Here is a 24,243-nt window from a genome sequence, read left to right on the forward strand (position 1 = left end):
GGCAATGTTTAATAAATATTTACCGAAATTTATTCCGTTAAATACGCTGGCCGATCGAAACATTGGATACATGTGTCTTATCTTGGTGTTTGTGAAATATATTAACATACATTGTGTTGGATTCAAAACGTTTCCGGTTCTGATGTCAGATAGGAGACGACAGACATTTGGATCAAACTGTAGTCTGAATAAGATCAAATAAACTTCTCTGCCTAGTAACGCTGTACATTCTGTTAATACTTAGATGAATTTATTCCTTCTTTTTTTATGCATTTGTTACAATTATTTGTAATTATTTAGTTGAATCGTACGTAATAAAGTAATGCGCGTCTCAAAGTATTAGAAACTTGGCAGAGAATGGTTTGAGCCCTTAGTCGAATTCTACAAAAAGTTCAAAGAATTTATCCTTATCAACTGATATATCGACGAGGCCCTGTTTTTAATTAACGATCTTTTGAATGGCTGAATCTAACAACGAAGCGAAGAGCGTAATGAGTAATGAACAAACAAAGCAAACCACCCCAGCTCTCACCAGGGAAGAAGAACCTTCAACTCTCGAAACATCTGAACAACTACGAAGAAAACGATCTGCTGCAAAAGGCGCATTTACAAAAAAGATGAAGGAGTTAACCAAATCAAAATTGAGCTTTCGAAGCTTGAGCGAAGCAAACAATTAAATCACAAGAATTCAACGAAGTTGTAAATAGATTTTAAAACGCCCACCAGCGTCATCATAAAAGGATTATGATCACCAAGACTCAAACGAATACCTTCAAATTGAACAACAAAGAATTGAAAATTTTTAAAGGACCTTAAACGAATGGCTGCAAGAGTTTACAAAACAACCATCGATGTCCGAAGTCCAGATAAAGCCAAATGACTCGATTAGTAACGTCGGAGAGAAGAGCCGTGTTAGATCACGTGGTTCAATCACAAGTTTATCTAGATCAGGGGTTCTTAACCTTTTGTTGGTCACGGACCCCCAAAACATTCTAATGAAAGCTTTGGACCCCTTTAGAAGAAACACATCGCAATTGTCAAAATTAGCTTTTAATTAACTTAGTAATATAGTCCAGAAATTTGCAGACCAAACAGAAGCAAATTAATAATTCAACGAATAATAATGAATAATAAATCAATTACCGAGTCAATTAAGTTATACAACAATTACAAAACCATAAAGAATCAAAAAATACAGTGCAGTAACCAATAAGTAGAACGCAAATAACTTTTTAAATCAATGCGAAGGTTGCTCCTGCTTATCTTCAACAAGAACACGAAATTGTGGGACGGTTTTTGCCAGGGCCACACGCATGTTGTCCTTAGCATCCAACCGATTTCGCTGTTTCGTTTTGATAGCAAGAAGAGCAGAAAACCCTGCCTCACAGAGGTAGGTAGTAGCAAAAGGAATAAGAGAAACCATGGCTCTCTTCACCAGGCGAGGATACGCTTGTGCCAAGGAACACCAGAATTCTGCAAGGTTCTTTGAATTGAATTCGCTCCTTAGCATTTGCATTGTCCTCAACTCAATGAGGTCATCTTTGGCAAGATCGTCATCACCAATAGAATTTAGATCTGCAAGAAATGGGTTGCGAATCCACAATTCAAAATTCGGATCATGTGAGCAATAACTTTCAAAAGATTGCTGCAATCTGTCTAAATTTTCGCACATATTTCCACGTAGAGAGGAAAGCAGGGCTTCAGTATTATCGATTCGAGTTTGAGAGATCACTTCCTCCAGCATTGGGAAGTTGGCAAAGTTGTCTGTCTCAAGTCTTCTTTTCCACAAAGGAAGCTTTGCTTGAAAAGCCTGCAGTCTTTCTGTAACGTCCATAATCGTTACATCTGGTCCTTGAAATGACAGATTTACTTCATTCAAATGACCGAAAATATCTGCCAAGTAAGCTAAGCCATAAAGAAACTCCTTTCTGTCAAATTGCACTGATAGAGGATTTTGTTTTTCTCGTAAGAAGAATGAAACTTCCTTTCTCAGTTCCATCAAACGCTTCAAAACTTGACCTCTCGAAAGCCAGCGAACTTCAGTGTGGTACAAAAGTACTTCATGTTGTGCACCCATTTCTTGGCAAAGTCTTTTGAATATACGATTGTTTAAAGCTCGAGCTCTGACAAAGTTGACGATCTTTACAGAAACAGACAAAATTTCTTTTAAAGCTGGTGATAGAGTTTTTGATGCCAATGCATGTCGATGTAGAAAGCAATGAGTCACAATGATGTGAGGAGCTTCTTTCTTTACCAACGAAGCAAACCCTGAGGTTTTTCCAAGCATTGCGGGCGCTCCGTCGGTACACAAACTACCAATATTTCTCTTCCAATTGAAGTCTTGTTTGGCAAAGAAATTGTTCACCATCTCTAATACGTCTGCAGCCTTTGTAGTTTCTGAGAGAGGCTCGCAAAATAGGAATTCTTCTTTAATTGCATCAGCGTGCATATAACGAACATATACAAGAAGCTGGGCACACTGAGAGACATCTGTGCTTTCATCCAGTTGCATGCTAAATGGAAATGGTGATGCTTTAAGTTCCTCCATTACTTGTTTCAGAATATTATTAGAAATGTCAATAATTCTGGAGCTGATGGTATCGTTTGACAAGGAAACGGCTTCAAGTTTCTTTCTTTGTTCTGTGCCACATACTAGCTCAGTCATTTCCAGAGCACACGGTTTTATCAATGTCTCTCCGATAGTGTGAGCTTTCTTTGCCTTGGCAATGCGGTAAGCGACCTTATAAGATGCTTCAAGGCAAGGCTTCTGCGTCTTGATGAATCCGAACTTCGGCAAAGTCCCTGATTTCTCAAATCGAGCCTTCTTAGAACGAAAAGAATCAACACTATCCAGTGCATTTTTAGGATGAATAGATATGAGGTGCTCTTTCAGTTTCGCTGGCTTCAAACTTGCATTGGCAAGGACTTTACCACATAGAAAACATTGCGGCCTTTTGCTGCCATCACTATCAGTAATAAAGGTAAAACCAAAAGCTACATAATTTTCACTGTACTTTCTCTTCTTCGACATTTTTTTAAATTGGTAAAATTTTTAATTTATTTATCCTTCCAGGTTATAAACCTTTGTAGTAGAAAACACATAAGCAAATTGACAGCTTTCTATAATACTCAATGCAGCATACACGTGCACGGTTTTTTGTTCAATCTATTTATTCTATTACGACATAGAGTCTATGTCGTAATAGAATCATACACAATGTCTATGTCATAGACATTGTGTATGATTACATAGGCCTATTTATCACAAATGCGATGTGTAAGAAACATTAGACTACTAATTATAAATGCACAATAGAAAAGAAAAACATGTCAATCATACTTCAGTTAAATATACATATCGAAGGCGAAAACATCTTGTTTTTATTCCGTCCAAAGATTTGTGAGCATATATTTCGAACGATCATTAAACGATGTTGCTTTTTTAGGTTCTAATCGGTCAATAGAAATACGTAGCCTACTGTAGATATTCTTATTTGGATTTGCGGACCCCTTAAAGCACCATCATGGACCCCTTAGGGGTTCATGGACCCCAGATTAAGAACCCCTGATCTAGATCCAAAGCCCGGTCAAATAACCTAAGTGGAAAAGCAAAGGTGGCAGCAAAGAAAGCAGCTTTGATAGTCGAAGCAACTGCTTTGAAGGAACATCAATCTTTAGACGAACAAGAGCTTTACTTAAAATATTAAGAGTTGATTCACCGACAACGACAGGAAGAAGAAGAAATGGGCCTCAAACAAAGGAGACACCAACTACAGCTGAAGGCTGAAATAGCAAAAGTTGAAGCAGACGAAAAGGCTTACAGTGTAGCTGGGACTTATGGAGCTTTTGCCTGATTCTCTTCGCGAGTAAATCTAACAGATTCTCATGAAATAGGGCAGAATTGAGGCAGAAATAAGGCAGAAGGATGCTAACAGTAAACGTTAAATACAATAAAGTTCCATGTTGACAAAAGAACGGCGAAAACTGCACTAAACCAATACTGCTAACTTCTCGACCACTCCCTCAAGATGCTGGTGTAAATGCACCAACAAGAGATAAAACTCATAAAGGATCTCATGTTTCGCAGGAACAACCAAAATCGGTCGTAACGCGATAGTCGTTTAAAACGGTTCACGAATTAGACGCATCAAAGATTGGAATTTTGGATGATTCAGAACTAGCAAAAAATTTCTTGCACGATATGTTGGATATGCAAAATGAACAGCAGCAGCAAAGTCAACGGATACTGAAAATGCAACAGGCTAGGGACAATGATTTCCAGGAACTGCTTGGTGAACACCAACAATAAGCTCTTTCAATGTCACTACCTAACGCTCAAGTAGCAACAATTGGTGGAAATCCTGTTGAATATTGTCATTTTGTACGATCGTTTAAAAATATTATTGAAGCGAAAACAACTAGCACTAATACACGTTTGCACTATTTAATTCAATATACATCTGGTGATGTTCAGGAGCTTATGCGAAGTTGCTTGTCAATGATCCACAAAGAAGGATATCTGGTCGCAAGGAAACTTTTGAAGCAGCGCTATGGTCCACAAAGAAAGATATCTGGTCGCAAGGAAACTTTTCAAAGAGCATTATGGTCCGCAAAGAAGGATATCTGGTCGCAAGGAAACTTTTGAAGGAGCATTATGGTCCAAATTATAGAATAGCTGCGGCCTACTTACAACGAATAATGGAGGTACCCCTAATCAGAGCTGAAGATGGTGAAGCACTCCGAAGATTCTCTGTATTGCTTATCAGCTGCAAAAACACTCTTAAAGAAATAGGTTACTTCAACAAATTTGACAATTTGGTTAGTTTGCAAAATATTTTCAGTAAATTACCTTATTGTATTAGACAAAAATGGTGTGACATAGCAGACGATATAACAAGTAATAAGAAAAGAGAGGTAACTTTCGAAGACATCTCAAGATTTGTCGAGGTGAAAGCGAGAGCATTAAATCATCCTATTTTCGGCAAGATTAATAATGATTCAAAAATTAGAATTGCTCAAGATCCTAAAGGTCCTCGAGGTAAGGATGCCTTCGGAACAATTGGAAAGGACCCTGGAAACGATCAACAATCAAATATAGTTGAACTCGAAACTGGAGCTGGAATATTTCTTAAATGTCCAATGTGTCATGGTAATCATTGGTTATCTCAATGTGATATATTCGAGAAAGAAACTGTTGAGAACAGAAAAAGAATAGTGCGAAAAAAGGGTTTCTGCGATAGTTGTTTCCTACAAGCTCATCTTGTTAAAACTTGCCCAAAGAAGAGCTTTTGCAAGGTTTTGTGATGTCAAGAGAAGCATTCAACATTTTTGCATCCTATAATTGAGAACTTTGCTTGAAGAGCTCTTCATTGCATAAGGCATCGAATGGAACAAGTAAAGGTCCCCACACGATAATCAACAGCAACGGTTATGTCAGTGTTGATGTTTGTCAACGGGATCCCAATGGAGCCGGAATCTCCTCGACTGGGTTGGTGATAGTGCCAGTTAAAGTCGAATGTAGAGAATTGGTGGAGAGAATTAAAACATATGCCTTTCTTGATGCTTGATCGAACACTACATTTAGTACGAACCAACTGCTAGAAGAGCTTCAAATTTCTGGATAGAAAACCATTCTTTCACTCACTACCTTAAGGAATGAAAACACTTTAACAGAATGTCACGTTGTTAAATTAGAAGTGTTTGATTTGATTGAAATGAGCATAATTGAGCGTCCTACGGTGTTTTCTACAGAAAAGCTTCCAGTCGACGAGTCTAGCATTCCAACGCAACCAGACGTCGATCGGTGACCACATCTTAAGGGTGTTACTCTGGCAAACGTCAATGCCTCTATTGGCATCCTCATTGGAAATGATGTACCTAAAGCGTTGAAGCCTAAAGAAGTTAGAGAGTGTATGGTAAGGGTCCATATGCTGTGAGAACTATCTTTGGATGGACAATAAATGGTCCTTTTGGAAGAAAAAAATGGACCAAACACTTCAATAACTACATTCAATCCGATCATGAGCTGAGTGAACAGTTTAAGAAGTTATAGTGTGCTGAGTTCAAAGTTGCTTCATACAACAACAAAGTAGAAATGTCTCAAGAAGATATACGTGCGGTGAATATTATGGAATCCACAATTCGTCTTCGCAATGGGCATTATGAAATTGCTTTACCATGGAAAAGTTTTCCTCCTAGATTTCCAAATAATAGACCTTTGGCTGAACATCGTTTAACTCCTTTGAAGAAAAGGCTGTTGAAGGGTGCTAAACTATTCTTCAAGTATGCTGAATTCATGGATAACCTGTTTGAGAAACAGTTTGCACGGAAGGTCTCTGCTGATTCATTAAATAGGTTCCATGAAGCAATATGGTACCTTCCTCATCACCCAGTTTTCAGTTCGAGCAAGCCAGACAAACTTTGAGTTAAGTTCAATTGTGTTGCGGTCTACTACGGAGCTTCCCTCAATGACCAACTACTACAGGGACCGGACTTGACGAATAAGTTGTTCGGTGTTCTGACTCGATTTAAACAGGAGCCCATAGCCCCAATGGCCGACATTGAATCTATGTTCTATCAAATAAATGTTCATCCTGAAGATTGCAATGCCCTGAGCTTCTTATGGTGCCCACAGAATGACTTGGGCTTAGAGACCGAAGAATTTCAAATGACGGTTCATTTGTTTGGAGCGACCTCTTTGCCAAGTTGCTCCAATTTTGCTCTGCGCAAAACTACAGACTATAACACCAACAAATTTGAAAACATAGTTACAAATATAGTCAAGCGTAACTTCTACGTTGTTGATTGCCTTAAATCTGTAAAAGATGAAGATAAGGCAATAACATTAGCCAGTGATCTTCCAAAACTGCTTGCTATGGGTGGATTTCGTTTAACAAAGGTGGATTTCGTTTAACAAAGGTGGATTTCGTTTAACAAGGGTGGATTTCGTTTCAAATTTAGCGACGGCGGTGCCATGCCGGATATGGAACGAGCAGAATCAGTTAGGGATCTTTGACAAGGTATCTATCGAAAGAGCACTTGGTGTTCTACGGAACATTAGCCGTGATGAATTTGGATTTCGGATTCAGCTGAATGAAAGACCGCCATCTAGTAGAGAGATATTGGCTATTATCAGCTCGGTATATGATCCGTTCGGCTTTGCATCGCCTTTCGTTCTACGAGCAAAGTTCCTAATGTAGAAAGAATTTGGTCTTCGAAAAACATTAGCTAAGAAAAATATATGAATCCCCTCAAGACAGTAAAAACTGTTGTGTGTAGTTGATTTTGCTGTTGTTGGAAGAGCAACTGTTTTCTTCCAGCCTTCGCTCCATTGCTCTACACCAAAATCCATTGGCGTACCAGCATTTTGATCCTCCAACTGCCTTTCGACTTCGGACTGCCAGCATTATCGATACATGCATAAAATGAAGTTGAAATGAATAAACGCATTTGCTGGACTTCTCGGCGGGTAGGTCATAAACTTCCATTAAAACAGTAAGAAACATCGTTAAGCGTACAAGCTTAAGCGAGCAACATTTTAAACCTGTTCGATCTTCTATAAGTCTTTGGCTGAAAGTCTTTAGTGGTGGTCTTAGTAGCGGTTACGACGTTAGACGATTCATCCTCTGGTCGGTAAAGGCCTTAAACTGTATATATCCTTACGTTCAACCGGCGTTTTGCGTTTGGCACTGCTTGTGAACATTACGAAGAAAATTGCGGTTGCTATTAAAATATTATCGAAATTTCTCCCCCCAAATAAACCAAATGTTAGAAACAAACGCAAAATTTTCTAAAAATTTATTTATTTGATCTTTGTCCTCATGGTTACTAGGTAGAAGAGCATAGGAGGTAATTAAGGTGCACTTTGGAGTAACTAGGAACAAGCTAGTGGTTTCTCAAAAAACATCCATTACAAATGAGGAGTAAATGTGAGTAATGGGGAATGTGATTAGAGGAATAATTTTCTCGATGAGTGATAACCCTTTCCTTTCAGTGTTGCCAAATTGTGAACAAAGTTCATAGATTTATGAACTTTTGATTTTTATTTTGAATTTTTGTGAACAGAAAGAATTTTGTGAACATTTCATGAACTTTTTCTAAAAATTAAAAACTTTTTATGAACTTATCAGTTATAAAAGACAAGGTTGTTTACAATGAACATACACTGGTTTAGAGATTCGAGACAAACATAATTCATTCTTCAGTCTGCAGTATTCCAAAAGTTAAGCAAGGAGTGAAAGAGTCAGAAGGCTGTGTCAAATATTCTTCTTCGACCAATGCTTTAAGTCATATGACAACCGACATTCTTTATGCTCAAGACTCTGACTCAAGCTACAAATCTAAATCGAACTAAATAATTGTTTTTCATTGTTTTGTTTTTTTGTTGTTTTGTACAAATGTGCAATGTGCATCATTATAATTTTACATGTGATTTAGCTTATTTCATTCATTTGGTGCAAACTATGAAATTTTTGTCGATTTGTGAACATTGGTGGATAATGTGAACTTTTGAACAAGCCGACATGAACTTATTTAAATTTCATCTGGCAGCAGTGTTTCCTTTTCAACTGCTTTGTCTTGCTTCGATCTGGCAAAAAGAAGTCTTTCGAAATAGATAGATAATTTTATTTTAACATGCTTACCATTGTCAACATACAAGTTGATTTCCACATGGGGCGTGTGCAAAAATGAAAATTACAATACAATAGTGAACTACTTACATTTTACGATACACAAGACACTAAAATGTACATTAAATGAAGTATAGCTAAGTTAGAAAGCTATTTACAATTAGTTGAGTACATATTTGTTTTGGGAAAGTGGGAAGCGATTTTTCTTTGAAAGGTCGCTAGAGAACTAATTTCTTTAAGTTCATTTGGCAATGAGTTCCAGACTTGATCCGTTCCAATCCAAGGAAACAGCAAAACGTTTTCGTTATTTTATGAAATTCTTGTGAAACTGAAACACTTTTTTCATAATTGAATCGATACTAGAGGTATTACGTCCCAGATTCTTTAAAAATCGGCGATTAAAACTTGTCGATTTTAATTGTTTTGGAAATATTCACAAGTTTTTACGCAGAGACTGCTTTTATTACATGTTATATTTCTCATTTGATCTTCCTAGTATTTGATGATTTCGTTGTTTTCTTTAAATTTCCAGGCTCGAGGTTCGAAGCTACAGTGGATACAAAATCTACCCAGGTCATGGAAAAAGATATATACGTCTAGATGGAAAGGTACTTACGTTTACAATGTTCAACTTAGAAGAACTGCTTAATTTGTCCCTTCGTTAATATATAGTTATTTTTAAAACACACTTTGAAAACTTGATTGTAAAATCACATCTATATTATTTTGCCATAACCAATAAATGTTTTATACATCAATTTAATAGTCTTTCAATTTCCTGGACAAAAAATGTGAGAGATCCTTCTTGATGAGAAGAAATCCACGAAAGATTTCATGGACTGTCCTTTACTGTAGAAAACACAAAAAGGGCTCAATTGAAGAGGTTTCGTAAAAAAGAACAAGACGAAATGTCAAATTCCAACGAGCCATCCAGGGTGCAACTCTTGAAACTATTTTGGCCAAATGCAATCAGAAGCCTGAAGTAAGAAAAGCACAAAGAGAGCAGGCAATAAGGTATCAAACACAACCGTCTTGTGTCTTTAATATCTAAAAAATTACATCTTTTATGCTTGACTAAAAGATTTTTGATTTTGTTTCTCAATGAAGATTCTTTTTTACCTACATTGTATGAGTAGCAACTGTGAGAAAATGAATTATAATCAGAGAGAAACATTGAAAATCCTCAAAGTTAAATTGAATAAGATTTTGAGAAAATTGATCATTTTGATGATTTAAAAACATTTAGAGCTGCTAAAGATAAAATCAGGCAAAAGAAGGAGGCTAAAAAGATGACAAAGGTATGTAAAGGCTATAACAATTACTCAACTATTATAAAGTAAACTAGGTTGGCTTTCTCAGTGCAATTTGCTGTTGATAAACTGCTTTGAACAAAAATTTTTTGTTCAAACATTGAAATTAATATTTATTAAAGACTTTGACTGTTTGTTTGTGTGTGGGCTAATTGTATGACAAACTTTTCATGACTAACTTCGGGCAAAATTATGACACATATTGTGAATTTAATTCCAACCCAAGCAAGTGATAAATTTCTTCATGAAGTTCAGTATTTATCATAAGTTTTCAATGATTTGATGAATCGTTGTCACTTTATATTGTGTATCATAAAATAGAAACAGTTTAACGTATGCAGTTAGTCTATAGCTGTGTTTGCAAACCATTCAAAGCTCAACCAATCAAATCAATCAATCAATCAAAGAGAATTTGCAAATCAATCATGAATACATTTAGAGGAAGAATTAAAACTTTTGTTTAAATTTGTCTGTTTGCATTATTGTTATTTTATAAAAGAAATAAAAGATGTTTTTTCATGTTTGCACTGGCTTATGCTAACCTCAGAGACATTTGTGAGAACTCCCAAGCAAGTGCAACCATTGACGTTTGGTCTTGTGCTTGCAATGATCTGATCTTAATTTCTTGCAAGATCTCTTTGGTTTGCATTCACTTGTGGAAAACAGTAAACATCTTTTATTTACTTCTTACATGAAGTAAACCATTCTTACTAAGATATCTCAATAACACTCATCATTTATTCAAGGCCGCACAACAACCAGTGAAGACAAAAGCTCCAACAAAACAAAAAGGTGGAAGAAGTACAGGTCGTGTTGGTGGAAAGCGTTGAATGTAAATTATCACACATTTCACTATAATAAATGGTCATGGTTTAATGGTATTTGCATTTTTTTAGTTTTATGTTTTAATTCATGCTTCATTGTTCAATGTTGTGTAATCTGGTTGTGAATTAAGGATGAAAATTTGAATCACAATTTCAGATGTGAAACATAACCTCTCTACCCTCGTAATCCCCACCTAAACCTTCACCTACCCTCTATCTGCCAACAAATCAAACTGATCAAATCTTCACTTGTTTCATACAAGGCTGGTACCACTAAAACTAAACATTTAACTTGTAGACTGATCAAATCTTCACTTGTTTCATACAAGGCTGGTACCACTAAAACTAAACATTTAACTTGTAGACTGATCAAATTTTCACTTGTTTCATACAAGGCTGCCACCATTAAAATGAAACATTTAACTTGTAGACTTATCAAATCTTCACTTGTTTCATACAAGGCTGCTACCATTAAAACTAAACATTTAACTTGTAGAATGTATATTATGGTTGACAAATGTTGCGTGAAAGCATGGAAATATATTAAAACTCACCCTTTGTATCTACAGGGTGCATGCAAAATGCAACCCATTGAAATCAGCAGACGTTTAACATATGCATGATTCAGCCGTAATCAACCTCCAATGATACATAAACGTAATTGTAACGATAACACGAAATGATTTAATGATTGGCATTTTACGCGTTTTTCCGTTTAGTCAACATGCAAACGACTGCAATTTAGCACAGTAAATACTTAGTAGCGAGAGACTTGCCTAGCGGAAATCGAATTCGTGTAATAAAAATTAATGCCATAGAAATAGACCAAAAACTACAATTTTTAAATAATTTTACTGCACCCCAGAAAGTAAAATCTTTGTAATTCAATAGTTCGTTGTAAATTTCTAATATCATCATAAACGTGAGCACGTTATTTTTATGCAACTCTCCATAATCTGAAGGGTTCATTCCTAGTGTAAAGTATAGTGAAGTAAGTTAACTGACTGTAAAATTCTAATTTCGTCGTGGAGAGCGTACAGACAGTAGAGAAAGGCAAAGATCTTAGTCTTTTGACTGATTTTAAGCAATTCATCTTATTCACCTTGAAAGCAAAGAATAGAACCTTGTATAATATAGTTAGCATAATTAATGTTTGTATAAATAGTTAGTACAATTAAGGTATGTATAATGACTAGTTAATAGATGGAAGCTCGTGTACATAAGAGAGCATTTCTCAAGTAATTACGCTTTTTTAGTCATCCTGGACTGAATAATATATTACACCTTGGAAGCTCACTAAACATATTTTCTAAAGTTTTTGAATGTCTTGTTTATTTTATATCGTTAATACAGCGTCCATTCAAGGCTATCCACATGTACACAGTGCGTATCTATTTTAGCCACAAGTATCACAGGCTTGCATTTTCGCTACAAGTATTTCCGTTATACACCCATTTTTATCAGTGTAATTCAACTTTAAACAGTTCAAGTATTCCCGCAGTAATCGATCTGAGTAATTCCTTTCCTCTCGTAACAAACAACGGAGTTTCATAAGCTGACCATCATATTTCTTTAATGAAACTCTCTCATTATTTTCTGCCATCACAAGTTCTGTAAAGTGTCCATGGTGGTAGCGAATCAAAAGAGGAGTTTTGATACAATCCACAGAGTCAGACAACAGTGGTAAGTATATGCCACCAAGGTTCACACCAGCAATTTGGTCATCATAGTCACCACGATAAAAATTGGCACATATTACCAGAATTGGTCTTCGAAGAATATTAGCTAAGACAAATATATGAATCTCCTCAAGAGAGTAAAAACTTGGTGTTGTTGGAAGAGCGACTGTTTTCTTCCAGTCTTCGTTCCATTGCTCTACACCAAAATCCATTGGCGTACCAGCATTTTGATCCTCCAACTGCCTTTCGACTTCCAACTGCCAGCGTTGTCGATAAGTGCCTAAAATGAAGTTGAAATAAATAAGGACTTGTTTGTATGGAGTCGAGTTATCCGGCTAGCCGAGAAACTCCCTCAATCGGGTACGGTACCGCTCGCGTATTTGTTAACATAATTTTGCGTATGATGAGCGTATCGTTCTCGTATCATACGTTTATCGTTCTATTTTATACGCGTATCGTTTTTTTGAATACGCTGACAACGGCTGATATAGTCTGTCTGCTTACAGGACAATTGCTCGATGCTAATTCGCGGCTATTTTTAGTGTATTTCTGTCCTTCTTTATTTAATATTAGTAGCTATTCTTTCTTTGGAATAAGGTGATAAAGGTGTCCCCGCAGACATGAGAAAATAGTTTTAACACATGCGTATCCACGTCTGCGATCTCTGATAGTGTCCGTATTGAATAAAAAGAGGTTTCATTCGACAAAGCATTTTTTTGCTGTAAGATACGCAGATACGCTTATATCGTATTTTACTCGTTTGTGCGCTGAATCTAAAGCCTAGGCCACACTATCCTCCATATGGACGAAAAAGATGATTTGGCCTAACTTACTAACTTTTCCTACTTTACAATTCACGTATTAATCGGTAAAATTGAATTCATGGTAATGAATTCCTAGCCACACTATGGTGTGGCCTAAAGCCTAGGCCACACTCGTCCATATCGACGAAAATTAGAACGAAAACTGCCGCAACGAAAATCTTGAACGAAAATTTCGTTTTCGTGCAGATTAGAAGAGTTGAATTTTTGACCTTTTTCGTTAACGAAAACGCATGCAATTGGCTAATAATCTAAAACTTTACTACACAAAGATGGCAGGATGGCACGAGGTTTTAATAAATCTGATGTGAGAAATACAATTTGTCGTCACTCGCAAGTATTTTATGAGTCTGTTTTCTTTGTTCGGTTCTCGTAACTCTTTAATCAAATTGTTAAATTATCCCAGTCGATCACGTCGTTTATTAATTGGGTGAATCTAGTATCTTGCTAAATGCCTGCTTTCAACTTCAGAAGGAGTATCTTTTTCCAGAAGAAGACACGTTTTCTTTTTTGCTTGTTTTGTCACTGCAAAGGCTACTACATAGACACATCCAACAATAATACCGTTTACGTTTTAGCCGATCTTTGTAAACATGCGTGCAATTTTACGTCGTATCTGACATGTACTTCGTGCACGAATTTTCGTTTTGTTTTCGTTTTCGTGAATACAGCCGATAGTGTGGCCTAGGCTTTAATCTTTAAAATTTACAGAGCACCGTTCTCAAACGATTTATATATTACATATTTCTTTTTGTCACTTGCGTGTAAAGTCTATCAAGCAACAGTTGGCTATTTTGTATTTCTCGAGTCGACGAGGAACTTTGTTGTGAATGTGACCGAGTTTACAACGTAGTTTGATTCGATGGTTGATGCACATGCTATTAATAAACGTATATTCTATTCGTATGAATCGAAAACTATTTTAATAGAAGGCACTTTTTGTCGCGATATAATAAACGCCTATCATTCCCTTTCCATACACGTATCATTCTCGAATGGTTGTTTGGGGACGAGACAAACCTACTTAACTGCAAGTGGTGAAACAGTTACTGGTGTTGAAACTATCATGAATTTAAAACAAAATTGCTGCTCATTACGATGAACAAAGTTTTCTCAAGTATCACAGCGTTCATCCTTGTCTCGTTCATCCAACTCGTTCTCGTATCATACGTGTATCGTTCTCGTATCATACGCGTATCGTTCTCGTATCATACGCGTATCGTTCTCGTATCATACGCGTATCGTTCTCGTATCATACGTGTATCGTTCTCGTATCATACGTGTATCGTTCTCGTATCATACGTGTATCGTTCTCGTATCATACGTGTATCGTTCTCGTATCATACGTGTATCGTTCTCGTATCATACGTGTATCGTTCTCGTATCATACGTGTATCGTTCTCGTATCATACGTGTATCATTCTCGTATCATATCGTTCGTATCATACGTGTATCGTCTCGTATCATACGTGTATCGTTCGTATCATACGTATCATTCTCGTATCATACGTGTATCGTTCTCGTATCATAGTATCGTTCTCGTATCATACGTGTATGATACGAGAACGAGACAAATAATGCAGACATAAATACGTCTGCCAATCACAATTGAGAAAGGAGAGCGTTTTTACAAAAAGATGATTTGGCCTAACTTTCTAACTTTTCCTACTTTACAATTCACGTATTAATCGGAAAAATTCTCTGTATTACTTTACACCAATTAAGACACAAGTTATTATCTTAGATGTTGAAACTATCATGAATTCAGAGTTGGTAGCCATGCTTAACTCTCGATGTTGGTAAACTGAATTCATGGAAATCAACTCAAAACAAAAGCTAAATAGAAGAAAAGTCTCTAAAAGTAACATTAAAGTCGATAAAAATATTACACAGGTTTTAGAAAGTATAACATTATCCTGGATTTTTTTCGTATCTTTGACGTAACGTTATCGTATCATACATTTGAGAAACGTGAGCGTTACCTTACCTGTTAAATCATCGGTAAGAATTTGACAGATTGTGCTACTAATCATTTCCATAGTTTACGAAGACACCACGAAGCATTAGTCGGCATTCAATAATAAACACACTTACATTGTAACACTTAAATAGTCCGTGGCGATGACGTTTTTTGTTTGCATTCCGGGATATGTTCAATTCCATGCTGAGAAAAATTGCGGCTGAGGACATTTTCTCAAACTGAGAAAAATTGCGGCTGAGGACATTCTCTCAAACTGAGAAAAATTTCTCAGTTTTCGGACGTGGGCGATGACGTTTTTTTGCTTGCACTCCATGGTCTTTTGCATGAGCCAATCAAAATATGCTCGCCCTCACATACAATTACTTATTCATATAATGTCTTGGTGTTTGTGGAATTAACAAGCCTTCAATGAGGCTGAGGACATTTTACCTACAAGTATTTCCGTTATGCACCAGTCAATGTTGCTAAGTAACGTTTAAAAATATGATAATTTTGCTAATAACGACGCATTTGACAAATATTACACTAATATACTGTGGATTATTCCAAAAAGAGTCGCAGAATTTAAAATTTTCGCAAATCCAATTTTAGAAAAAAACAAATTTTTCATTTTTGGGAAAACATTTGGTCGGTCTGGGCCCGACCAGCCAGACCGCTAGCTACGCTACTGTTTGTCCGTAACTTCTCTACCCCTAAATCGACCAAGTCTTCCGTCCACCAAGTCCCGCTGCTCTTCGACGGTCATTTCCAACACTTTCATCAACTACTTCATCAAAGAAAATCAAAAGACCACCATCAAAAAAGATAAAGAAACATTGTATTGTTCACAAAGATTGTAAAATCACATCTATATTATTTTTCCATAACCAATAAATGTTTTATACATCAATTTAATAGTCAATTTCCTAGACAAAAAATGTGAGAGATCCTTCTTGATGAGAAGAAATCCACGAAAGATTTCATGGACTGTCCTTTACCGTAGAAAACACAAAAGGGCTCAGTTGAAGAGGTCTCCAAAAGAGAACGAGACGAAATGTTAAATTCCAAAGAGCCATCCAGGGTGCAACTCTCGAAACTTTTGGCCAAACGCAATCAAAAGCCTGAAGTAAGAAAAGCACAAAGAGAGCAGGCAATAAGGTATTAAAACAACTGTCTTGTGTCTTTAATATCTAAAATTACATCTTTTATGCTTGACTAGAAGATTTTTGATTTTGTTTCTCAGTGAAGATTCATTTTACCTACATTCCTACATTGTATGAGTGACAACTGTGAGAATATGAATTATAATCAGAGGAAAAATTGAAAATCCTCAAAGTTAAACTGAATCAGATTTTGAGAAAATTGATTATTTTGATGATTTAAAACATTTAGAGCTGCTAAAGATAAAATCAGGCAAAAGAAGGAGGCTAAAAGATGACAAAGGTATGTAAAGGTTATACCAATTACTCAACTATTGTAAAGTAAACTAGGTTGGCTTTCTCAGTGGAATTTGCTGTTGATAAACTGCTTTGAACAAAAATTTTCTGTTCAAACATTGAAATTAATATTTATTAAAACTTTGACTGTTTGTTTGTGTGTGGGCTATTTGTATGACAAACTTTTCATGACTAACTTTGGGCAAAATTATGACACATATTGTGAATTTAATTCCCTCACAAGTGAGTGATAAATTTCTTCATGAATTTCAATATTTATCATAGTTTTAATGATTCGATGAATCGTTGTCACTTTATATTGTGTATCATAAAATAGAAACAGTAAAACGTATGCAGTTAGTCTATAGCTATGTTTGCAAACCATTCAAAGCTCAACCAATTAAAATCAATGAATCAATCAAAGAGAATTTACAAATCAATCATGAATACATTTAGAGGAAGAATTAAAACTTTTGTTTAAATTTGTCTGTTTGCATTATGGTTATTTTGTAAAAGAAATAAAAGATGTTTTTTCATGTTTGCGCTGGCTTATGCAAACCTCAGAGACATTTGTGAGAACTCCCAAGCATGTGCAACCCTTGATGTTTGGTCTTGTGCTTGCAATGATCTGATCTTAATTTCTTGCAAGATCTTCTTGGTTTGCATTCACTTGTAAAAAACAGTAAGCATCTTTTATTTACTTCTTACATGAAGTAAACCATTCTTACTAAGATATCTCAATAACACTCATCATTTATTCAAGGCCGCACAACAACCAGTGAAGACAAAAGCTCAAACAAAACAAAAAGGTGGAAGAAGTACAGGTGGTGTTGGTGGAAAACGTTGAATGTAAATTATCACACATTTCACTATAATAAATGGTCATGGTTTAATGGTATTTGCATTTTTTTAGTTTTATGTTTTAATTCATGCTTCATTGCTCAATGTTGTGTAATCTGGTTGTGAATTAAGGATGAAAATTTGAATCACAGTTTCAGATGTGAAACATAACCTCCTCTGCCTCGTAATCCCCACCTAAACCTTCCCATACCCCTATCTGCCAAACAAATGAAACTGATCAAATCTTCACTTGTTTCATACAAGGCTGGTACCACTAAAATGAAACTTTTAACTTGTAGACTGATCAAATCTTCACTTGTTTCATACAAGGCTGGTACCACTAAAATGAAACTTTTAACTTGTAGACTGATCAAATCTTCACTTGTTTCATACAAGGCTGGTACCACTAAAATGAAACTTTTAACTTGTAGACTGATCAAATCTTCACTTGTTTCATACAAGGCTGGTACCACTAAAAATAAACATTTAACTTGTAGACTGATCAAATCTTCACTTGTTTCATACAAGGCTGGTACCACTAAAATAAACATTTAACTTGTAGACTGATCAAATCTTCACTTGTTTCATACAAGGTTGGTACCACTAAAACTAAACATTTAACTTGTAGACTGATTAAATCTTCACTTGTTTCATACAAGGCTGGTACCACTAAAACTAAACATTTAACTTGTAGACTGATCAAATCTTCACTTGTTTCATACAAGGCTGGTACCACTAAAACTAAACATTTAACTTGTAGACTGATCAAATCTTCACTTGTTTCATACAAGGCTGCTACCACCAAAACTAAACATTTAACTTGTACAATGATCAAATCTTCACTTGTTTCATACAAGGTTAGTACCACTAAAACTAAACATTTAACTTGTAGACTGATCAAATCTTCACTTGTTTCATACAAGGCTGCCACCATTAAAACTAAACATTTAACTTGTAGAATATATATTATGGTTGACAAATGTTGCGTGAAAGCATGAAAATATATTGAAACTTACCCTTTGTATCTACAGGGTGCATGCAAAATGCAACCCATTGAAATCAGCAGACGTTTAACTTTTGCATGATTCTTCAGCCGTAATCAACCTCCAATGAGACATAAACGTAATTGTAACGATAACACGAAAGGATTTAATGATTGGCAATTTCAATGTGCTGTAGTTACAATTCATACGATCTCTTTACGCGTTTTTCCGTTTAGTCAACATGCAAACGACTGTAATTTAGCACAGTAAATACTTAGTAGCGAGAGACTTGCCGAGCGGAAATCGAATTCGTGTAATAAAAATTAATGCCCAACATAAAGTTTTAATTAGAGCCATAGAAATAGACCAAAAACTACAAATTTTAAATAATTTTACTGCACCCCAGAAAGTAAAATATTTGTAATTCAATAGTTCGTGGTAAATTTGTAATATCATCATAAACGTGAGCACGTTATTTTTTGCAACTCTCCACAATCTGAAGGGTTCATTCCTAGTGTAAAGTATAGTGAAGTAAGTTAACTGACTGTAATTATTTAGTTGAACCGTACGTGATAAAGTATGCGCGTCTAAAAGCATCAGACACTTGGCAGAAATGGTTGAGCCCTTAGTCGAATTCTACACATTGAGGCTGAGGACTACAATCTGTCTAATTTTACCTTACTATACTTTACACTTGGAATGAACCCTTTAGACTGTGGAGAGTTGCAAATATAACGTGCTCAAGTTTATGATGCTATTACAATTTACCACGAACTATTGAGGAAGTACCAAGATTGTTTACTTTCTGTGGTGCAAATTAACATGTCGCGATTTGCAAAGCGCGATACATCGCGAGGTAAAAAGCTTTTGTGTTTACAATTTTCACATAAAGAATTACGTCAGCCAATCACGATCGAGATTGCACCAACATTGCATAATAATCGCTGATAATAATACATATTTCCCATTTCTGACTGGGAAAAGCCGAAAATATGTGGAAGTGTAGACGTAGAAATTGCCCATCTTCCTCTCAAAAAATTTCGGTGACGATTTACGAAAAGATGGTAACGAGGAACTACGTCAAGAATATGTGAGGTCGAGGACATTAAATGACTTTCATTCTATTAATTTGAAAGTCGGCAATGATCTAAATGTTGGTGTAATTCTGTTTGTCCTTGTTTTAAAATATGGGTTGTCACTCTTATGCTCTATTGTCACTTGGATGCTTCTTTGCTTTACTCCCCGTGAATGTCCGTCGATATGATATGTCGTAATTTAGAAGAGGAAGATGGAAATGTTCTTTTATAGTTCACTTCTAAATTTAATAATCTTAGCACAACCGATAGAAAGTTGCATATATTTACACCTCTGTGCTCTAAATTGTATGAAGTGTAACCATGATCTTGAGAGCTACGATAAGCAGGTAAAAGTTTAAGTAAACGATCTTAGGTGTATCAAAACTACAACCATTGAAATCAGCCGACGTTTAACTTTTGCATGATTCAGCTGTAATCGACTCCCAATAAGACATAAACGTCTTTGAAAGGAATTTAATGCTTGGCACTTGCAATGTTATAGTTCCTATAATTTTGTTTACACTTCTTTACGTTTAGTCATCATGTAAACGACAGCAATTTAGCATAGTAAATACTTGTTTTGTGTGTGGTTTTTTAAGCCATTTGTTATCAAACCGGTTTATATATGTAATAACAAACGCGTTGCATTATTTTAACTTTCTCAACGTACTGAATTACTGTGTATTTGAAAATCTTAAGAGTATACAAAGTTTACAGGCAGTCAAATTTATTTCAAAGAGTTATTATGGAGATTTGTGTGTCGTAGCTTTTGCTATTTACCACATTTATTACGCTGCGAGTCCTCAAAAGTGTATCGCGAATCGCGACACGTTAATCTGCACCGCAGAAAGTAAAATCTTTGTAATTCAATAGTTCGTGGTAAATTTGTAATATCATCATAAACGTGAGAACGTTATTTTTAAATTTGCACCTCTTCATAATCTGAAGGGTTCATTCCAAGTGTAAAGTATAGTGAAGTAAGTTAACTGTCTAACTGACTGTAAAAAACATAATGCTGACGACAGCTTCATTTTCAAAAAGATAGAAGATCATTTTCGCCGACTTTAGTGATGATAACTTGCTCATAGCTATACTTCATGTTGTATCAATAAAATATGTTTATCATACAGTATTTCCAATGACTAACATAATTGATCAAATTACATTATAATGTAAAATATTCTCTGCTGCTTAAAAAGTTGAGCTTAAGTTAACTTATTACAAATTATGCTCATTACACGCCAAACGAATACAGAGACATGACGTCAGTAAGCGTTCAACATGAGCCCGCAGTACTCTGATCGATTACTGCGGAAATATTTGAACTGTTGCAATTACGTTTATGTCTCATTAAGGCTATCCACATGCACACATTGCGTACTTATTTTAGCCACAAGTATCACAGGCTTACATTTGCGCTACAAGTATTTCCATTATACACCCATTTTCATCAGTGTAATTCAACTTTAAGCAGTTCAAATATTCCCGCAGTAATCGATCAGAGTAATTCCTTTCCTCTGGTAACAAAAAACGGACTTTCATAGGCTGACCATCATGTTTCATTAATGGTACTCTCTCCTTATTTTCTGCCATCACAAATTCTGTAAACTGTCCATGCTGGTAGCCAATCAGAGAGGTTTTGATACAATCCACCGAATCAGATAACAATGGTAAGTATATGCCATCAAGGTTTACACCAGCAATTTGGTCATCACAGTCACCATGATGAGAATCGTCACATATTACCAGAATGGGTCTTCGAAGAACATTAGCTAAGGCAAATATATGAATCCCCTCGAGACAGTAAAAACTTGGTGTTGTTGTAAGGGCGACTGTTTTCTTCCAGTCTTCACTCCACTGCTCGACACCAAAATCCATTGGTGTACCAGCATTTTGATCGTCCAACTGCCTTTCGACTTCCAACTGCCAGCGTTGTCGATAAGTGCCTAAAATGAAGTTTAAATGAATAAGGACTTATTTGTTCTTCGCGTGTTCCTGATCACACACCCGAGTTCCTAACCTGTCACATCTTTGGTGAGGATTTGACAGATTGTTTTTATCAGACAACCACAAGCGAAAATAAGTGTGCTACAAATTATTTCCATAATCTGTTGACAATGGCCGATCAACTATATAAGTGTTATGCATAGACTTCGTACAAACCACTATATATATTGCGTTGGATGGTGCAGACTAGCTGTTCCGAAATCTGTGGAAATTACAAATGGCCGATCGCAACTCTTGGATGCATGTCGCTAGTCTTGATGTTTGTGGAATTAACAACCCTTCACTGAGGCTGAGAAACATTATCGGACAAACTCTTATTAAAGATCGAACAGGTTTGAAATGTTGCTCGCTTGACCTTGTGTCCAGAACAGAATTATCTGGTAACTGCTATAGGGTTTAGCACCTTAAACGAAGTTTGTGACCTACCCACCGAGAAATGCACCGCCCAACAAATGCGTGTATTCATTTCAACTTCATTTTAGGCACTTATCAAAAACGTTGGCAGTCCGACTTGGAGGATGAGAATGGTGCAAGTCCAATGGATATTGGCATTGAGCAATGGAGCGAAGACTGGAAGAAAACAGTCGCTCTTCCAACAACAACAAAATCAACTACACACAACAGTTTTTACTGTCTTGAGGGGATTCATTTATTTGCCTTGGCTAATTTTCTTCGAAGACCAATTCTGGTAATATGTGACGATTTTCATCGTGGTGACTATGATGAACCAATTGCTGGTGTAAACCTTGGTGGCATATACTTACCACTGTTGTCTGACTCCGTAGATTGTATAAAAAACCCCTCTTTCCATTCGCTACCACCATGGACACTTTACAGAACTTGTGAAGACAGAAAATAATGAGAGAGTATCTTTAATGAAATATGATGGTCAGCCTATGAAACTCCGTTGTTTGTTACCAGAGGAAAGCAATTTCTCAGATCGATTACTGCGGGAATACTTGAACTGTTTAAAGTTGAATTACACTGATGAAAATGGGTGTATAACGGAAATACTTTTTGCGAAAATGCAAGCCTGTTATACTTGCGGCTAAAATAAATACGCAATGTGTGCATTTGGATAGCCTTTATGACACAAAAAAGTAGTTGCAACTAAAATTATGCTAACTTTATTATACAAGGTTCTATTCTTTGCTTTCAAGGCGAATATGACGAATTGTGTAAATTCAGTCAAAAGACTCAGATCTTTGTCTTTCTCTACTGTCTGTACGCTCTCTCTCAAATTGCATATCCACGACGAAATTAGAATTTTACAGTCATTTAACTTACTTCACTATACTTTACACTTGGAATGAACCCTTCAGACTATGGGGAGCTGCAAAAAATAACGTGCTCACGTTTATGATGATATTACAAATTTACCACGAACTATTGAATTACAAAGATTTTACTTTCTGTGGTGCAAATTAACATGTCGCGACTCGCGATACACTTTTGATGACTTGCAGCGTAATAAATGTGGTAAATAGCAAAAGCTACGACACACAAATCTCCATAACTTAAATCTTTGAAATAAATTTCGACTGCCTGTATAACTTTGTATACTCTTAAGATTTTCAAATACACAGTAATTCAGTAATTTGAGAAAGTTAAAATAATGCAACGCGTTTGTTATTACATATAGAAACCGGTTTGATACGAAATGGCTTAATAAACCACATACAAAACAAGTATTTATTGTGATAAATTGCGGTCGTTTACATGATGAATAAACGGAAAAAAGTGTAAACAAAATCATAGGAACTATAACATTGCTCGTGGTAAATTTGTAATAGCATCATAAATTTGAACACGTTATATTTTGCAACTCTCCAAAGTCGGAACGATTCATTCCAAGTGTAAAGTATAGTAAAGTAAAATTAGACAGAAATCGTGGCCAGAGATTTGCCAGCCGGAAAGCGAATTTTCAATATGAACATAATAGCCCAACATAAGACTTTTAAAAAAGCCATCACAATAATAAAATAGAGAAGGATTTATTAATGACGTTTTTATTTCTTGTAACAATTTGTGTTGACATTGTCGATAGGCGCTAGAGGGTCACAATCTGCGATTAACAACCTTAAACCATAGGAATCTTGGTATTATCGAGCGCTTCTTACACGTAATAAGGAACACCAGGTCGAGTTTGGCTTTTCCAAGCTTGAGTTCAAGACGCTGGAATTTCCTGAACGCTTCGAGTGCTTCGTTTTTGTAGCGTTTATTTAAAATCGTGGCCAGAGATTTGCCAGAGGGAAAGCGAATTTTCAATATGAACATAATAGCCCAACATAAGTCTTTTAAAACAAAATTGTTACAAATTGTTACATGAAGAAATAAAAACGTTATTAATAAATCCTTCTCTATTTTATTATTGTGATGGCTTTTTTAGAGGGCTCTGCATTACACCATCAAATAAGGCAATATCATGGCCGCATCACCTGCATGGCTGTATGTAAATAATGGCGAAAGAAGACAGCCAATTTGGTCGGCACCGCGTTGTTTCTCTTTTGTAAGAGGCAACGAAATTGATTGGTAACATAAAATAGTTCATATAATCGTATGAAGCATGGCGGAAGCTTCTGCAATTGAGGTGAATCGCCAACAAATAAGAACAGAACTGCTTAATATTTTTAATTCAACAATACGGCTTTGCTAGGAAATGTTGATCAAAATATTC

General features: G+C 35.9%; 3 protein-coding genes, 1 long non-coding RNA gene and 1 other non-coding gene across 5 annotated transcripts; 3 read left to right on the forward strand and 2 right to left on the reverse strand.

The window, feature by feature from the left end:
- Positions 1 to 1,237: 1,237 nt before the first annotated feature.
- Positions 1,238 to 3,031, reverse strand: LOC124443428 (protein ZBED8-like). Its single transcript, XM_046993923.1, has one exon. It carries the CDS (start codon positions 3,029 to 3,031, stop codon positions 1,238 to 1,240), a length of 1,794 nt encoding a protein of 597 aa, XP_046849879.1.
- Positions 3,032 to 9,723: 6,692 nt separating this feature from the next.
- Positions 9,724 to 9,802, forward strand: LOC124443432. Its single transcript, XR_006947656.1, has one exon. It is a non-coding gene; the product is annotated as a small nucleolar RNA SNORD34 (small nucleolar RNA).
- Positions 9,803 to 11,838: 2,036 nt separating this feature from the next.
- LOC124442183 (tumor necrosis factor alpha-induced protein 3-like) lies at positions 11,839 to 15,430 on the reverse strand. The gene is made up of 2 exons (XM_046992666.1): positions 15,252 to 15,430; positions 11,839 to 12,723 (listed from the first exon to the last, which is right to left on the reverse strand). The coding sequence occupies exons 1-2, from the start codon at positions 15,301 to 15,303 to the stop codon at positions 12,161 to 12,163; spliced, it is 615 nt and encodes a 204-aa protein (XP_046848622.1). The 5' UTR covers positions 15,304 to 15,430; the 3' UTR covers positions 11,839 to 12,160.
- An 887-nt stretch (positions 15,431 to 16,317) lies between these two features.
- LOC124442184 lies at positions 16,318 to 17,558 on the forward strand. Its single transcript, XR_006947174.1, has 3 exons — positions 16,318 to 16,382; positions 16,617 to 16,667; positions 17,424 to 17,558. It is a non-coding gene; the product is annotated as an uncharacterized LOC124442184 (long non-coding RNA).
- Positions 17,559 to 21,040: 3,482 nt separating this feature from the next.
- Positions 21,041 to 23,119, forward strand: LOC124442199 (tumor necrosis factor alpha-induced protein 3-like). The gene is made up of 2 exons (XM_046992680.1): positions 21,041 to 21,898; positions 22,049 to 23,119. Exons 1-2 carry the CDS (start codon positions 21,784 to 21,786, stop codon positions 22,423 to 22,425), a joined length of 492 nt encoding a protein of 163 aa, XP_046848636.1. The 5' UTR covers positions 21,041 to 21,783; the 3' UTR covers positions 22,426 to 23,119.
- The last annotated feature ends 1,124 nt before the right edge of the window (positions 23,120 to 24,243 follow it).

The sequence above is a fragment of the Xenia sp. Carnegie-2017 genome, unplaced genomic scaffold (assembly GCF_021976095.1).
Source record: "Xenia sp. Carnegie-2017 unplaced genomic scaffold, XeniaSp_v1 HiC_scaffold_20, whole genome shotgun sequence".
NCBI lineage: Eukaryota > Metazoa > Cnidaria > Anthozoa > Malacalcyonacea > Xeniidae > Xenia > Xenia sp. Carnegie-2017.

Coding starts and splice junctions, on each gene's coding strand:
- LOC124443428 (XM_046993923.1), bottom strand. CDS start 3,031: ATGTCGAAGAAGAGAAAGTACAGTGAAAATTATGTAGCTTTTGGTTTT.
- LOC124442183 (XM_046992666.1), bottom strand. CDS start 15,303: ATGGAAATGATTAGTAGCACAATCTGTCAAATTCTTACCGATGATTTA. Junction 12,724..15,251: donor TCTTACCGATGATTTAACAG/GTAAGGTAACGC, acceptor ACTTCATTTTAG/GCACTTATCGACAACGCTGG.
- LOC124442199 (XM_046992680.1), top strand. CDS start 21,784: ATGGCCGATCGCAACTCTTGGATGCATGTCGCTAGTCTTGATGTTTGT. Junction 21,899..22,048: donor TCTTATTAAAGATCGAACAG/GTTTGAAATGTT, acceptor ACTTCATTTTAG/GCACTTATCAAAAACGTTGG.